This window comes from Rousettus aegyptiacus, unplaced genomic scaffold, assembly GCF_014176215.1.
Source record: "Rousettus aegyptiacus isolate mRouAeg1 unplaced genomic scaffold, mRouAeg1.p scaffold_m13_p_5, whole genome shotgun sequence".
NCBI lineage: Eukaryota > Metazoa > Chordata > Mammalia > Chiroptera > Pteropodidae > Rousettus > Rousettus aegyptiacus.
The window spans coordinates 11,136,755-11,153,763 of record NW_023416308.1 but is presented as its reverse complement, the minus strand read 5'-3'; the positions used below and the strand labels follow the sequence as shown (position 1 = coordinate 11,153,763).

The window sequence follows — 17,009 nt, the reverse complement described above, 5'->3', positions numbered from 1 at the left end:
CTGTAAATCCTTTAAATCTTAACCAGAGGAGGCCCTGGATTTAAAACGGCCGGTTCCTCAGCATGGCCCAGCCAGATGTCTGCTTCTTCCGGCAGGTGGCGTGGGTCCTCACCTGTGGCTGAGATGCAGCCCATCTGCTTTGAGTGATGCGAAGTCTCTCTTCCTAGTCTTTAAAAACTCCTGCTTATGTAACTGTGGCCACGGTGTTGGTTATGCTCAACGTCTCTTAACACTCACTGTTCCTGCCCGGGAGCAGCTTTCTGGGAGCTCGTAAAAATCACTACTTGCCTGGGACTCCTAAGAGTGCAGACGAATACGTATCTCCTTGCCCTGTCCTGGATTTGTCCTCTAGATCTTTGCAAGGAGATGGGGGGGATCAAGATGGATTTGGGATAAATTAAACTGACGTCTGCAAAAACCCAACCCAACCAAAAAAGCAAACAGGTGAAAAAAGATGATTGTGGCTTCCTTGCTCACTGGGTTAGAGAAGTGATCAAGTGTGAATCGAGACTTGAATGAGAGGAGTGACCTAGCATTGGTGACAATCCTTACGAAGATCTGTGTGCTCCCTGGCGAAGAAACAATGGTATTTCCATCCTAACCTTTGGCGCAGTAGCACTAACTCGGACCACCAGGTGGTTTCGGAGGCTGCTTGAGATTTGATTGCTCCCAATGAACCTCCACGGGCCTTTTTAACCTGTCGATGTGTTTATTTCAGATGGAACAGGAAATGACCCGGTTACATCGGAGAGTGTCAGAGGTGGAGGCTGTGCTTAGTCAGAAGGAGGTGGAGCTGAAGGCCTCTGAGACTCAGAGATCCCTCCTGGAGCAGGACCTTGCTACCTACATCACAGAATGCAGTGTGAGCCTTCCCCAAAGTCCCCTTCCCTTGGAGGTGGCACTTCCTGTTGTGTGTGTCTCATCCTGTTTCATGACAGCTTCATGAGGCACATCACAGCCAATGGCAGGGCATAGAGAGAGGGAGAGTCCAGAAGCAAGATCTGTGATTTGCAGAGCAGAGCGAGCCAGGCGAGGGGTTCCAGAGCAGTGAGACCGGGCTCTAGAAAGTCCAGGTAGGCCGCGGAGCTTGGAGGCGGACGTAGTCTTCATTGCAGCGAGTCACAGAGAGCCCTGACATCTCCCATCTCAACTTCTCTGGTCCACATTATGTCTGACACGGTCAGCCTTGGGAACCAAACTCACAAATAAGTGCAGGAAAATGTATTTGGAATCTGCCTGAAATCAATTTTCCAGTGCCTACTGCCAGCGTAGCAACAAGAAAACTAAACCTCTAAAACCCAGACTCTCTGTCATTATTTACCATGTGGCTTTTTTTTTTTTTTTCCTTTCCTTCACAAGAGTAGACTGTCTTCTCCATTGTCTCGTTAAATTTTTCATCCAGGTGTTTTCTCAGTGTGCCCAATTAAACAGTGTTAAGAAGTTTGAATCACACATTTTTCAAGGTTTTTTTTTTTCTTTCTTTTTTTCACGAGGGAGAGGAAATCTATAGGACATGGCTAATTAAGAATAACTGCTATGTTTCCATTCCAGATTTGGCTGCCTTTCAGTGGTGGGTGAAGTTATTCAGCTATGTATTTCAGATCTATATTTCAGTGCCACTGAAGCATTGAGGGAACCTTATGGATGAAAGGTGTCCAGGAGATGTAAGCCAGGAGATGAAAATAGACCGCTAGGAGAGTCTTAAATGACAACTGGGCAGAGAATGCAGTCATTGCTGCTTTGAAAGAGATATATACTTGAGAGTCCTTGCATAACTGATATTACAGAAAAGACTCTGTAGCCATCCCAATGGTGGTAATAATGGCTAAGGGATCATCCTGATTTTTAGTCCTGAACACGCAAGTAAGTATGTGCTCCAACAGGTAGAAGTCTGGTGGTAGGAGACAGGTTGCTGTGGTTTCAGGCAAGATCCGTAAGGTCACACGGTCGCGATGATGTTTCTTGACTCCAGGGGTTTTACAGGATGGAAACTGGAATCGGCAACCAACTGGAAGCTGTCAACTTTGGTCCGTCACCCGAAACCGTCTTGGCGTCTGCGAAGCGGCTTGCAGCTCCCTTAATGAATCTTTTCAAACAGAGCAGGATCCACAGGGCATTCCTATTAAAATTTTTGCTTTCTGCAGAGCTTAAAGCGAAGTTTGGAGCAAGCACGGATGGAGGTGTCCCAGGAGGATGACAAAGCACTGCAGCTTCTCCATGATATCAGAGAGCAGAGCCGGAAGCTCCAAGAAATCAAAGAGCAGGTATGGCGGCCTTGCCAGGAGCAGGGCGGCACGTGTGACCTCTGATTTCCATAGAGGTGTGTTTGAGAGGCAGAGAGGAAAAGAGACAGGAGAGTGGGGAGACAGAGAGGTATATAGGTCATTTGGAAACTTTCGATTCTCCGTGGTTTATATAAACTGTAGAGTGCTTGTTCTAGCTCCTTTGAAATCTGCACCCCATAATGGCTACTCTGGCATAGGTTTAGAGCAAGGCTGGGCAAACAGCAGCCCCTGGGACGAATCTGGTCCACCACCTGTTTTCCATGGCCACAAGCTAAGAATGGGTTTTGCATTTTTAAAAACGGGAGGAAAAAAAGAATAATATTTCATGACATGTGAAAAATATGTGGAAGTCAAATTTTAGTGTCCATAATAAATAAAGTTTTATTGGAACACAGCCATGCTCGTTCATTCACGCATTGCCTATAGCTGCTTATCATGCTACAGTGGCAGAGGGTGTGGCTGTGACCAAGACGATATGGCCTACAAAGCCGAAATCGCTTAATACATATCGCCTTTTGCAGGAAAAGTGTGCCATCCTCTGCTTTAGGCTATTAAAAAAACTTGAATATTTTTATAGCTTTTCAGATATACTTTAAATTTTTGAGAGAAGCCTGGATAATCCATAGTTTTACTTATATAAAGAAATATTCTAGAAGTAGAGTTTGAGCAGTTAAGGCCAAGTAAGATTTAACTCGGCAAATCCTAGTGCAGCAAGCCATCCTGTGTGTTTGGAAAAGAGCACTGAGCCCTTTAAAAAACCCACTTTTTTTTTCCCTCCCCTTTTCTAAAAGGGTTTTCTTTCTAGATGGTTCATTTTTATTTCACTGCATTGTTTCCTTTTTTAGCATGGATTTTTCTGTCCTTTGAAGAAACTGTAAATAGAAACTTTAATGAAGAAATGACAATGCGCAATTGGAAAGTTGAATTATCAGCTGCCAGGCAACTCTCATTCACTTCAGAAAACCTAATGTAAACAGTGATGGAAATGAACATTTTTGTCTCTGGGTAGCACAAACTTAGCCATCTGGGTGATGCTGAATGAAATGTAAGAAGCTCTTGCAAATAATTTGATCCACTAACTATTCTTTAAAGAAAGAATTATTGTTTGGGGAAGGTTTTGTTAGCATAATCTTTTTCTTACCTTAATATTTTTAAAGATTGGCTAATATCCTCTTGCACAATAAAAATACAAATATGCAGAGGAAACATAGCAATCTGGATATCAGACTTCTGAACAACAGTACTAATCTCATAAATTTTGAAGGCCACATGTACAGTTTGAAAAAGCTGCTTTTCTAGTTGACTCACTGCTCCTTTTATCAACATAGTTTTTTTTTTTTTTTTTTTTTTTTTTTTTTTTTTTTTTTATCCTAGAAGTTTCAAGAGGTGGGATTATTTTTTTTCTCCCATTAGTTCAGTGTGTTTGGAAATTTGCTTTTGGTGACATCCTGGAGGAAATGAAAGCTGTGTTTGGCCACTAGAGGGAGCAGCTGGTGTCCATGAATGCCGTAGACACAGAATTATCAGGACATTTTGAAAGGTTGTTGAGTTCAAAGAAATATCTTTTGTGATTCATATCACAGTCAGCACACATGTGGAGTTTTGGATTTAATGACTGCTAAAAGTTCCACAAAGAAAACTTTTTGGTTTCAGATTTGATTTCTCATCAGAAGAAGGATTTATTAAAATGACTTTTGGTAAGTTTTGTGAGAGCAGGATGTTTGCAGTCCAGGAAAAAAGCATTTCATGCTTTCAGCAAACTCCTAATATTTGGTTTGCAGTATGCCGATTCCTCCCAGATTTGGCATTTTTTGCCCCCACTCTTTATCTCGAAAGCTAATTTCTCTACAACTATTAATTTTTTAATATTTTGCTTCTACTTAGCTACTCCCTATAGAGTATTTGGATTTGGTTTAAAGTACAAACATTTGAGTCTCAAGTGATGGTTTGATTCATGCGTCATTACTAGCAGTTGCCGATTCCCCTTGGCACACTCCTCAGGATGGGGAACAGAAGTTTGGATAATATGGAAGGCATTCGTGTCTCAGGATTTCTGATTGAATAGGACTATGTCTGATACTTCCTTTCCACAAAATTCTGACACTCCATTCAGAAGACTTACCTTACACGGGCCTCAAAAGTTACTCATGGTTCCCCATCCTGATCCCGCTCAGCCGTGTCCTATAATTCAGTCCACGCTGAGATACGACAGCTCTCTCTCAGCTGTCCTTGGACACAGACCTGATGATCATCTCCCAGACTTGTTCTGAAGCAGGGATTTGGTTAGCTGTTGGGTTGATAAGATTGCCTTGAAGTATCCAGCATAATAACAGTGGCTCAACAAGTGAGATAGACAGAATTCCTTTTGGTGCCTGTGGCAGGCTGGGTGCCCCAGGGGTTCAGAGAGCTGACAGAGATGTTGCCTGATTTTTGCCTTGCTCCCCTGGGCACCGACAGCTGAGGGAAGAGAATTGTTGAGAGGGATGAACAGCCGCTCTGTCCTTGCTCTTGACAAAACATGAAAATTACATTCCCTTCTCGCTGACACAAGTTTAAGAAAGAAAAGGGAGCTTGAGGATAAAAGATGTTCAAGATTTTCTCTCAGCTCTGCTTTCTCCACATTTTGGTATTTGTGGCTGTGGGTAGGGCTCATGGTACCTTTGGGCGCCCATAAAATGATAAAAAAAAATTTTGTTTTTTTTTTTTTACTTTAGAAGAAATTGAGCTTTCAAATCAAAAAACTTTTCATAGATACTATTAGTGTTTTGGATTTTATATGAACACAGTTATAAAATATAATTTTCATTTTATTTATCTATCAATCAGTTAATTAATTATGGAGGAAGGCGTCCAGGAAGCCACAGTACTCAGGGCCACAGAAATCAGAATGTGACCCTGGCCGAGGGGTCTAGAAAAACCCCAAGTCGAAGATGTATTGTCTCCCATAATCAGCTCACGTTCCACTCTGGGTTCAGATCACTGTGAGCAGGTCGTTAAGCCCTGTGGTTTTATCGCCCCGCATCACCCATTTAGGGTGCACCACCTGGGAAACTGGTTTCCCCAGGACTTCTAGGATTGGCCTTCAGTAACAGTATCTTTTTGGGCAGAGTGAAGTGAGACTGTGCTTTACTCTGGGGACATTTTTTTTTCCTTTCCAGTGACATATAGAAAGGTGTGCTTGCATGAAAACTACCCAATCTTCATAAGAATATCACTTCTCCTTTTGTGTGTACCAAGGGGATTGCCTGTTACAAGAGGATGAAAGATTTACTCTATACCCTGTTATTTACAAAGCCGCATCCTTGCTCTGTTGCTACCTCTTCAATTATAACTTGGGTGAATGGATCTTAGAGATATTCACTGTTTATTGTGAATGTCAAAGACAGTCTGATTCAATTCCTTATTCTTTTCATTTTATATACCACCCCCCACCAGGCACCTTGGATTGGATAAATGCTCATTCATAATCTTTATATGTACAAACTTTGATTTTGCTAGCAAAGAATATTTTCATACTTTGGCCCCAAATTTTCAAAACCATCGCCCATTTCTTCTGGTAAATCCAATTTTGAAAAAGCTCAGTTCTAATGTTCTGTTTTGATCTTAGAAATGCATTTTAGAAAAGGTCAGGCTGTTTGGATCACTTTAAAGGGTTTGCTTGAGGGAACAAGATAATTCTTTCTCTGGAATTTTTCTCACACGTTATTTTGACCAGAGCCAGAGTTTTGTGACTCTTCCAAATTTCAGGGTGACTTGCTTTTCAAGAGCATTGTTAAGTTTCATCATTCTGTTTTGGGCCCAGAAAAATTAATGGTGAGAAACTGACATGATGAGTTTCACCTTCTAAGATTCTTTCCATCAAGATTTCCAATTATCCCCTTGTGCCATCTGAAAGGTTAATTTTAAAACTAGTACCATATCTAATTATGTTAGGAGCACATGACTTCTAAAAGGACAAATCTATATAAACGATTACCCTTGGAGGAAAGCTACACATAAGCAGTTTATCCTGGTTGTTTTAAAGAACATCCCTTCCAGCCTTCCTGTTACAGATGCTTAGAGGTGTTCTGTTCATTTGTGGTATCATTTGCTCAAAAGATTTTATTATGGGTGCATGCGTTCCAAATGGTGTTACTAGTAATACAGATTCTGCATTAAGACAGTTTAAAGGTTTAATACGTTTTTCTCCCTCTTCGTCCTCTCACACTCTCTCCCTTTTGCCCATCTGTCAATTCGCCTTCTAGGTCTAGGTCTCTTCTCTGCCAATCTCTTCAATTGCCATCTTCCCTCTGTGGTCAAAGTATTCTTTTAGGAGTTCTGAAGTTCACCTTCTTGCCATTGCTCTTTAGGAGTACCAGGCTCAAGTGGAAGAAATGAGGTTGATGATGAATCAGTTGGAAGAGGACCTGGTTTCAGCAAGAAGACGGAGTGATCTCTACGAATCCGAGCTGAGAGAGTCTCGGCTCGCTGCGGAAGAGTTCAAGCGCAAAGCCACAGAGTGTCAGCATAAACTGATGAAGGTAGCTAGCCACCAGCTAGCAGGGTGTTTGGGCGGGTAGAATCATGGGTGATCTTAGCAAGAATAAAGGAAATACCAGCTTAATGAGTATGCATTTGGGAAATAATCGGATACCCTGGAAAGCCTCTGGTCTTTCTAGAAGACAACCTATTTATTAGCATCATCTGCATTATTATTTTGATCACAGAGACCAAGAAAGTACAGCAGGCAGTGTTATCTATTAGATTTTAATGTTCTTGAGACTTCCCATCATGGTGTATCTTTTAAATTACAGGCTAAGGATCAAGGGAAGCCCGAAGTGGGAGAATATTCCAAGCTGGAGAAGGTATTTTCCATGATTAGTATTGCTATTTTTGGTAGATAATCTTTTCAACATTACTATCAATCAGTGGCCAGTCACTGGGAAGAATACTCTCGCAATGAATAGAGAGCTTCCTTCTAGGTTTATTTTGATGGTCAACCTCTGGGCGACCACTTTCAGTTTCAGCCATGGTGCTAGAAGGCATAACAGACACCTCATTTCTTGTCATGCTTACTCAGAGCAACAAATAAACCCGGACTCTTAGTAAAACACTTGTTGTGGGAATTCTCATTGTTTTAAGGTGCCGGGCCACTTTGGTTCTCTTTTGCCGTTTGTATGTTGCTGGCTCTAGAGAAATGGTCGGCATGGAGGTTGGCACCGGGACACCTCATCTTTTCAGACAGGCCACTGTTCTTCCTCTCCCTTAGTAGGTTCTAGAAAACCAAACAAAAAGATCCCACAGAAACCTCAAGGAAATAGGACTGCAATAAACATAGCGAGATCTTAATACCAATTCACCTTTTGCTTTGTTTCCGGGGATTTTAATTGTAGATTAATGCAGAGCAGCAGCTCAAAATTCAGGAGCTCCAAGAGAAGCTGGAAAAGGTAAGCCCGAAGTGACTTTTTGGGACCTTAATTTCTGTTTCCAAATACTTTACTTTGCCTTGTTCTGGAGCATGAGAGATAAAAGAAACAGAGTTAGTCACCCAGCACTGAGGAAAATGAAGGGGGAGTAAGCTATTACCTGAAAATATGAGAGTTATGAATATACTTTTTCCTTTTGAGATGTGTCAGCAGTGTTTATTTTTAAAAACCAAGCTGTGTGAGACTCTCAAGTAAAAGTTCTAATTATACTATGACAGAGCTCAGGAAGCCGGCTCCCTCTCCCTTCATGGGGCCAGGCTCCCCAGTTTGCACGTTTGTAAGAGATGCATGTGTTGTTCACGGCTCAGACTGCTTTCAATCAGAAACTCTGTGGGCAGCATTGCTGGAATGTGGGAGGAGCTGTGGAGTCATCTCATAGTTGGGGAAGGGGGTGGGTTTGGTTTATAGAAGTTCGTGCTAGTGGAACACTGGAAATGCTAATGAAAAGGCCGGAATGCATGTGGTTCTCAGACATGCCTTGTGAATGTTTGTGAATGTGTTTACTGGCTTAGTTTAATAGAGTCCTTCCTTATTTATTCTTTTTATTATTTTTTTTAAATTGTGTTAAAAGACACATAACATTAAATTTACTATCGTAACCATTTTAAGAGTACTGTTCAATAGTGTTAAGTATGTTCACATTGTGCAAAGAATCTGTAGAACCCTTTTATCTTTCAAAACTGAAACTCCATACCTGCTAAACACTAATTTCCCGTTTCTTTCCCCAAGTCCTTGGTAACCACCTTTTTTCTATGGTTATGACTGCTCTAGATATTTCACATGAGTATTTGTCCTTTTGCGATTGGCATATTTCACTTAGCGTAATGTCCTTGAGTTTTCATCCATGTTGTAGCATGTGACAGGATCTCCTTCTTCAAGGCTGTGTAATATTCTGCCGTCCATCTACCACATTTTCTTTCTCCATTCATCTCTCCTCTTCTTACCTATTCTTGAGCTCACTAAAGAAAACCTGTACTGCCCTCTTTCAGATAGAAGCTTGTGTGAAGATTCATGTTTTCATCTAGGACTGTGGTCTCCAGTAGAGGTGTGATGCAAGCCACAAGCGTCAGCAATAGCTGTAATTTAAAATTTTCTAGTAGGCACATTAGAAAGAGCAAAGAGCAACAGGTGGAATTATTTGAATAATATAGTTTATTTAATACAGGATATCCAAAATAGTGTGGCAGCATGTGTCAATAATAAGACATATACACTATTTCAGTTTTTAAATAAATTAACCTTAAGTAAAATTAAAAACTTGTTTTTCAGTCACACTGGCCACATTCGTGTGTTCCAGGGCCCCATGTGGCTAGTTGGTCTTGAAATTGGAGTTTTCCTGCAGTTCCCACTTTAAATTTTTGTTTCTACTTTTTAAAATTTTAACGTAAACAAGTAAGTGGGAAGCTGTCGGTCTCTTAAACGCAGAGCTTGACTGTGATGCCATAAGAGCTGCAGTATAGTTAAGTCCCAAATCAAAATTAACTTCAAAAGGTCTAGCTGTTTTTTTAAAAAAAACCATGGCTTTGCAAATTACCATGAACACTGTGATTGTTGTGCCCTTTGAAAGGTATTTATTTGAAGAAAAAAGTTTTAATTGTAGTTTTTATCTTTGTTTTCTTATAAACGTAGTACAAATTCCCCACAGGAAAATTAGCAAATAAGATAATTAAATATGGAGAAAATTAATGCTCTGCTGTAAATACATTAATACTTGGGTAAATAAATCATTCTAGACTTTTGTGTTTGCATTTACTACGTTGCATTGAATCTGAGATGCTAGTGGAATTCAGGTACATCATTATCTTATGTATGCAAAGAAGAAAGAAATGCCGTCAATATTAATTGTAGGATGCATTCCAAATTCAGTGATGTTAACATATACATATATATCTCAGCGCATCTTAGATGAAGTAGCAGAATAAAATGAATGTTTATATGTTTTGAAAAATGGATATACTATACATACTCAGTCTGCCCTGATGTTTTCTCTCTTGAGTATTGAATAAACTTGGCCCTCTACGTCCTGTTCCCCGTTTCCTGGTAGGCTGTAAAAGCCAGCGCCGAGGCCACCGAGCTGCTGCAGAACATCCGCCAGGCAAAGGAGCGAGCCGAACGTGAGCTGGAGAAGCTGCAGAACCGCGAGGATTCCTCTGAGGGCATAAAAAAGAAGCTAGTCGAAGCCGAGGTGAGCAGGGGGCTTCTGGCCCGTGGCGGACTGACACTGGTCCGGGTGAGGCCGCGTGCGAGCCTCTGTGACCGGCCTCGGGCCGTGCCGAGGGAGAGGAACCGCACAGCCGCCTCTCGCTTCCGTTTGGCCAGAACGGAAGCTTTCCTTTCTGCAAATATCTTTGAAATGTGAGAGGCTTGGAAACGTTTTCCCCGAAGGGGAAGAAAGATTTGTCCCAGCAGCTTCAAGTAGAAAGATGTTTCCATCACCGCTTTCCCTTTCTGTTTTTTCCTCCGGCTCGCTCACTCATCGGGGAGGGTTTGTGGTTATATAGATGAACTGTAACGCAATCCCTGAGTTTTTCTTTTCCTTCCCTCCGTACCCTTGTTTTTCCTCGCTTTTTTCCCCACAGTGTTAATAACGCGTTAATTTTCAAGGCTTCAGCTATTACCTACCCGTGTGTCGATGACTTCCCAGATCTATATTTTTGGGCCTTTTCTCTCTCTCATATTCTTTGTTGTTGTTGTTGTTGAAATTGTTTATATATATATATAAAATTATGTAGGAAATACACAGGTGTCTTCTCATTGTCAAAAACTTAAACAGCACTGAAGACGATACAATAAAAAGTGACATTTCCTTTTTTCTCCTCTCCACCTCCCATAGCGCCCTGGTGATTGGTCTACACAACCGATGTGCCATAGTTGATTCAGCCGTCCCCCCTGTTGCTGGGCCTTCCGCCTTTCCCTGCCACAGTGCTGGCATGTCTCTTTTGGGGCCAGTCCTCGCCCACGTTTCAGGCAGTATTTCCCATGGTCCCCCTGACATCTTGACCGGGTGTCTGAACAGTGAATCGAATCTAGAAGGAACTCGGGCTCTTCCCCAACGAGCTGCATCCCCGTCTCAGTTTCCTCATGGCGGTCAGGGCCACCGTCATTCATGTAGCCTCCCCAGGCTTGAAACCTTGCCATCATCTGTCTGCTTCTCCTTGGACCCTGCCATTCAGTGAGTCACGCAGTCCTCTAAATACACCCGCACGTCTCCCCCATTCGTCCCCCGCTTGCCATTTCTGGAGGTCTCACAGAGTCCAGACCCTCTTCCTCTTAGCTGAGCAAATAGTAAAAAGAAGTCTTTTCAGACTTCTGCTTCCACTCACTCCTTCCTTCTAGCTAGCTCATAACACCATAAGACTCATGGACCTCAGACAGGAGCTCGTCAGCACCCCCCGCCCCATCCCAAACCTTTCAGAGCCTCCAAATATCTTAGGTGCACCCCTGAGCCCGGTACATGACACTCAACTATTTGACCCGAAAATACGCCCCTTTCGCCTTTTCCGCTGCTGCTCCCTGTCACTCATCTTAAGCTGTAGCCACTCTCGGCTTCAGCCGGGGCCTAGACGGCTCTCGACCACCTGCATGTTTCTGCGAATGAGCCGACCTTGGTCTGAAAGGCCTCCCTCCAACCTCTTCTGCCCTCCACATCGCGGCCCTCTCCAAAGCCCACGTCCCTGTGACTCTTCCACACCACCTGTTGGGTAAAACGTCTTCTTTCCTGCCTGCGACCTCCCACAGCACTCTGTACCTATTCGACGTATGGCTCTTCCCTCTCTTAACTTATATTATGTTTCTCTGTGTTTGTCTTATCTTTTCCAAGGGCAGGAATTATGCCGGCTTCCTCTCTGTATTTTCCGTGATGCCTAGTGTGGTACTTTTGCAGATAGTAGGCGCTTGGTAAATATTTGAATGAATGAATGCACTCTGGGAACCTTCACAGCTGAGCACTCAAATGATAAGAGTCTTACTTTCTTCGCCGTTGCCGCGGGCGCCTGAGACTTCCCCTTCCGCCTCGAGTGTGTGCTTCTTGAGGGCTCTCTCCCTCGGCGCAGGCGTTTACGCCCATAGCAGTTACTCCATTAAAATTCTCTGATTGATTCACGATCTACAGGAACGCCGCCATTCTCTGGAGAACAAGGTAAAGAGGCTAGAGACCATGGAGCGTAGAGAAAACAGACTGAAGGATGACATCCAGACAAAATCCCAACAGATCCAGCAGATGGCTGATAAAATTCTGGTGAGCAGGCACGAAAGTTGAAGAGTTAAAAGATAACAGGTTAGAGGTTGCAGAGGGAAGGGGGTCAAAAGAGGGGACGTATCTCCGCGTAGGTGAGTTAAGAGAAGCGGCTTCAGGGTATGCGCCACATCAGAGGAGAGCGTGAGTGACCCAGTGTTGGACATTTCAGCCCCGGTAACAGATCCGTAAATATTATTATTATTATTATTTTTGCTTCTGTCTGCTACGGCCTGACATTTTGAAATATGAAAGTGCATCCTCTGTCACTTCCGATGGATTTTTACAGGAGCATTTACGTGCTTCTCTCAGCAGAGTTGTGTACGGCTGTTAACTTTGCAAGCCAATTTAAAAAGCTGTAGGGGTTTAGACCAAAACCCAGATCCTTGTTTTTGGAGGAGAAAGAAATTAGTCATGCAGAATTGTTTTTCTCGGTGTAGTATTTGTCACAGATCCATGTTCACCCACTCACTCTCTCTGCTACAGTTGACTGTTATTATTATTATTTTTTTTTCAGTTTCCTTAGATGTAGCAGATCTTTTTTCTTTTTTTTTTTTTAGGTTTGTAATCAGCATGATTCTGTTGTCGGCTCTAATAACCAAATTAACTTAATTAAGGAAGGCTCGGGCGGTGTTTGCCCCTGCCAGGGTGGAAGGCAGGCGAACTATTGAAGGACTCTCCTTGAATCTCAGTCCCAAAGCCGGGAATTTGTTGCCACTTAGTGATGACTCGGAGTCTGTTCAGAGGGCCCCCACCCAGGAGAGACACGAGTAGTCGGCTATTCCTCGCCACCATATGGAGGCGAGGTGGTGAGCAGGTTACTTCATCTCTCTCTTTCTCTCTCTGCATCACTTCTGGGAAATGAGTCACCAGCAACCATATGACCTCAGGAATGGCCAACTTGTAGGTCTATACTTAATGCAAAACAAAACAAAACAAAAAAAATCCTTCAAAACTTTACATTTCTATGTTTGTATATTTTCTTGAGCTTATGGATGCTCTTGAAAGAGAAATTGGTTGGGTTGTTTTGCTTTGACACACAGTCTTCATATATACGTCTGTACACAAAGGCAAATGTGGCTGTTAGTCTATCTTTTCTGTTCTCTTGTTCCGTCATCGAAGTTTCTCTTGGCGGTTGTCAAGTGTGTGACTTTTATCGTAAGTGAGATTAGAACCCACCGAGATCCCACCACCGCTGTCCCTTGCTTGGTGCAAACAAAGTGGTTAAGTCTCTTGTGGTCTCAAAATGTTTCTCTGTTTACTGGTGATGTGTTCATTCATTCATTCAACAAATATTTAATGAGCTTCTACTATGTGCCAGGCACTGTTCTAGGAGCTGGAAATATAGCAGCAAACAACAGTGTTTGTGTAATAGGACCGAAGAGTTTGATCCAATACGTATAGAAAAGTTAACGTTAAAAAAAAAAAAAAAATGACAACAACAACAAAAAATGCCAAACTGCCAAGATGTCAGATTTTAGAATATATGCTTTTCCAAAGGTTCACTCGCAATTAAAATGTAGGCAGATGGAGTTCTACGTTATGTGATGATATGTTGTAAATCCCCATTCATATATAGACCAGAAATTTGGTCTTAAAGTTGTTAGTCTCAGGTATCTGAGTTTTGGACCTGGTTTTAGATTATGATTTTCACTTCTGTGCTATCTTATGAGAACTGAAATTAAGATGACTATCAGGTGACTTCTAACATAAAGGAAAAAGTAAGCAGATTTCACTGTCTTAATGTGCCTTGCCACCTGCCCGAGTACTTTTGCAGTTGTGACTTCATTTATTGGAAGGTGCCTTTTGCTCAAGAACCCTGCGCTTAGGCTGCAAAATATCTGGGACATGGGTAGAGGTGGTCCTTAATGTCGTTATATAATGGTAATGCTTGGAAACAGATCCCAGAATGTCATGTGTTTCAAAATATTTGCTATCCTGGGAAGAACTTTTCAAACAGATAATTGGGGTGCTCATTCATTATAGCAGAGTCTTTGCTTTAATAAAAGAAGTCATTGCAGGAGATCTTTTAGTGTACATAAAGTCCTTAAAGTATGCTTTTATTAATTAAAGTCTTCTTTACGTTCAGCTTTCTTTTTTTTACTATTATTATTATTATTTATGCCTACAGCACCCAGTCTTCCTAGGTGGTCTCCCATCCAAGTACTAACCAAGCCCGACCCTGTTTTAGCTTCTGAGATCAGACATCCGGTTTGTTCAGAGTGGCATGGCCATGGACCATGGACTGTGGCTCCACTGGGGCGCAAACCCAGGGCCTTCTGCATGTAAAGCAGACGTGCTAACCACTACACTATGGAACCACGTCCTGCGTTCATCTTTTCAAGATCACATCGGTTAGATTGCAACAGACCTTGTACACCTGCTCTTAAAGCCTAACACTTTATTGGCCCCTTCAAAGCAAAGTCAACACTTGCAGACTTTAGAATTTCAAGAGCTTAATCAGTAACATTTTATGTGCATGCAAATTTGAAAGTATTTTCTTCCCATTTCATGGACATATCCTGTATAATTTCTTCATTCTTTAAAATTCTCATAATTACTTCCATTTCAAAGAAAAATTTCATGATACTATGAAGAGATGAAACTTTTGTTATTAGTAATTAACTAATGGGTCCAGATTCATAAGAATTAATGTGGATGCAGATATGATATCTGCATTTAGAGAATGTTTCATTGAATTGAATGCTGCCTTTTATAGATCCATTTATAATACATTGGCAAATGAATAGTATAATTTTCAAATGAATAACAATTTTGTTTAAAATCTGCATACTTAAAAGAATGAAGAGAACATTCAATCTGAGCTACTTATGTTACTCCAAATTCTCTTCCCATCTTTATTACATATGCATACATATTTACATCATTATTATTAGTGTATTTTGTGTTCTGCTTTGTTCCCATTAGCATTGTATCTTGTAAACATTATATCATATGAATGTTTCCATTCACATTTTCCACATACCAGTCAGTTAAAATGATCATTCCAAACTCAAAGTGTTTGAATTGTAATATTAGTTTTGCTCCTTAGCTAGGGTTCTTGAGCAATCGTTTTTCTTTTTTACCATAATAATAAATTAACTTTAAAGTAAATTAAAATTACTTTTCTCATTTAAGGCTGTCATAGCAGTGAAAATGGCCCGAGGCTCAAGGTAGTGGTCAAGGGCTTTGTGCTGTACTCAACTTTCAAATGTTGCCTTGTTACTCTTATTTCTCTATGCAGAGCTGAAGAGCTGTCTTTGTTTGACCTGTCACTCTGACAGATTTCCGATCCTAGCCCACCAGCTGTGTGTGTCTGTGTGTGAATACTTGGACTTGGGAAACCCAGGGCCAAGTTTCGGTAGTGGTTTCCTTCCCAAGAGCCTTAGGGGCTAGTGATGAAGGAACAGATGCCTGTTGCCTGTGCCAAAGTCATGTTTCCTGTGACTGTCTAATGTACATGGGCTATTCCCTGCCCTTTGCACACCTGACCGTCTCTTTTTTTATGTCCAGGAGCTGGAGGAGAAGCACCGGGAGGCCCAGCTCTCAGCCCAGCACCTAGAGGTGCACCTGAAACAGAAAGAGCAGCACTACGAGGAAAAAATTAAAGTAACGACACTTTCTGATCTTTTCCGGCATTCCTCTTGTAGCACCGCGTAGCTTCTCTCTCTTCCTGGGCACTTGGGGCCACTTCTTGCTAGTCCATAGGACTGTCTGGGGTAAATGCTGTCCTCAGGCTATGGTGGGAGGTTTCGGGGTGGTACCCATGTGGGTGCTTGGATGTCAGAGGCTCAAAAAACGTTTTTAAAAAATGTAGTCATCGTGTATCTCAATTTCACCTTTAAAATGTGTTTTGACCCAGTGTTGTTCAGTCCAAGATGATATAGATTTAGACAGATTCACCACATTTGTCGCTTTCAGTTTCTTTCTTCTAGTTCAGACCTGGGATCCTTTTTGTTTGTTTGTTTCAAGTATATCCTTGAAGACGTTCTTTGGTGTGGATCTGCTGGTGACAAGCTCTCTGTTTTGCTTGTCTGAAAATGTCTTTATTTCATTCTTGTCCTTGAAAGATGTTTTGACTGGGGATAGAATTCTAGGTTGGCAGTTATTTTTCCACTGAATTTTGGTTTTCATTATTGCTATTGAAAAGTAAGCTGTCAGCCCAACTTTTGCTTTCTTTTAAAGTAATCAGTCTTTTTTCTTCGGCTCCTTTTAAAATTTTTCTGTCTTTTAATTTTCTGAAGTTTTATGGTGATATGTCTAGATGGAGATTTATTTTTATTTATCACGCCAGAGATATACTGAGCTTTGAATATATTGATGTTTTTTATCGATCCCGGAAAATTATTGGTCATTATATCTCAAATATTGTCTCTTCCTCTTCTCTTTCCTTCCCTTTTGAGAATTTCATTAGGCATGCGTTACATCACCTCCAATCCACCTTTTTTTTTTTTTTTTTGTATTTTCCATTTTTTTAATCTGTTGGTGCTATAATCTGGACAAGTTCTGACCGTTTTTCCAGCTTCCTAATTCTTACCTCTCTAATCTTACCTCCCCATTGAGTTTTAAATTTTAGTTATTGTGGTTTTTGTATTTGGTTCTTTCCCAAATTTCCTAGATTATTTAAGACAATTTTCTATTCCCTGCATTCATTTCTAAGCTTGTTTTATATTTCTTTAAAAGCATTAAGCCTAATTTTTTATGATCTGTCTTGATAATTGCAATATCCGAAGTATTGGAAGGTCTATTTCTGCTCTGTTATTTCTCTTGGTTCATGGTGGCTGTCTCCTGGGGTGCAGCTCATTTTCCTTGGAAAATTATTAATGAGAATTCTTGGAGATCTTAAGTGAAAATGTGTGCCCACCTTGAGGGTGGCTCTGAGCTTTGATTTGTCTATCTTCTTACCCTTGTAAGCTATTAAAAATGAAGCTCAAGTTTATTTGGTTTAGTAAATGCCTCAAGTTAAAAACAGCTTTGTGCCCTTTTAAACCTTTCTAGGTTTATGCTTTCACTTAGATTTTAGCC

The 17,009-nt window shown here is 41.4% G+C and overlaps 1 protein-coding gene across 15 annotated transcripts in view; it reads left to right on the top strand.

Moving 5' to 3' along the window:
• The window catches only part of CIT (citron rho-interacting serine/threonine kinase), a 144,985-nt gene that overhangs the window by 68,837 nt on the left and 59,139 nt on the right, over positions 1-17,009 (top strand). For 12 of the 15 annotated variants that reach the window (XM_016149542.2, XM_016149544.2, XM_016149543.2 and 9 more), the window contains 8 exons: positions 719-862; positions 2,145-2,264; positions 6,635-6,805; positions 7,079-7,129; positions 7,658-7,711; positions 9,795-9,935; positions 11,862-11,987; positions 15,498-15,593. In XM_016149542.2, coding sequence (XP_016005028.2) covers positions 719-862; positions 2,145-2,264; positions 6,635-6,805; positions 7,079-7,129; positions 7,658-7,711; positions 9,795-9,935; positions 11,862-11,987; positions 15,498-15,593 — 903 coding nt within the window. The remainder of the gene's footprint in view (positions 1-718; positions 863-2,144; positions 2,265-6,634; positions 6,806-7,078; positions 7,130-7,657; positions 7,712-9,794; positions 9,936-11,861; positions 11,988-15,497; positions 15,594-17,009) is intronic. The other 3 variants (XM_036220151.1, XM_016149547.2, XM_016149546.2) reach the window with 1 other exon arrangement.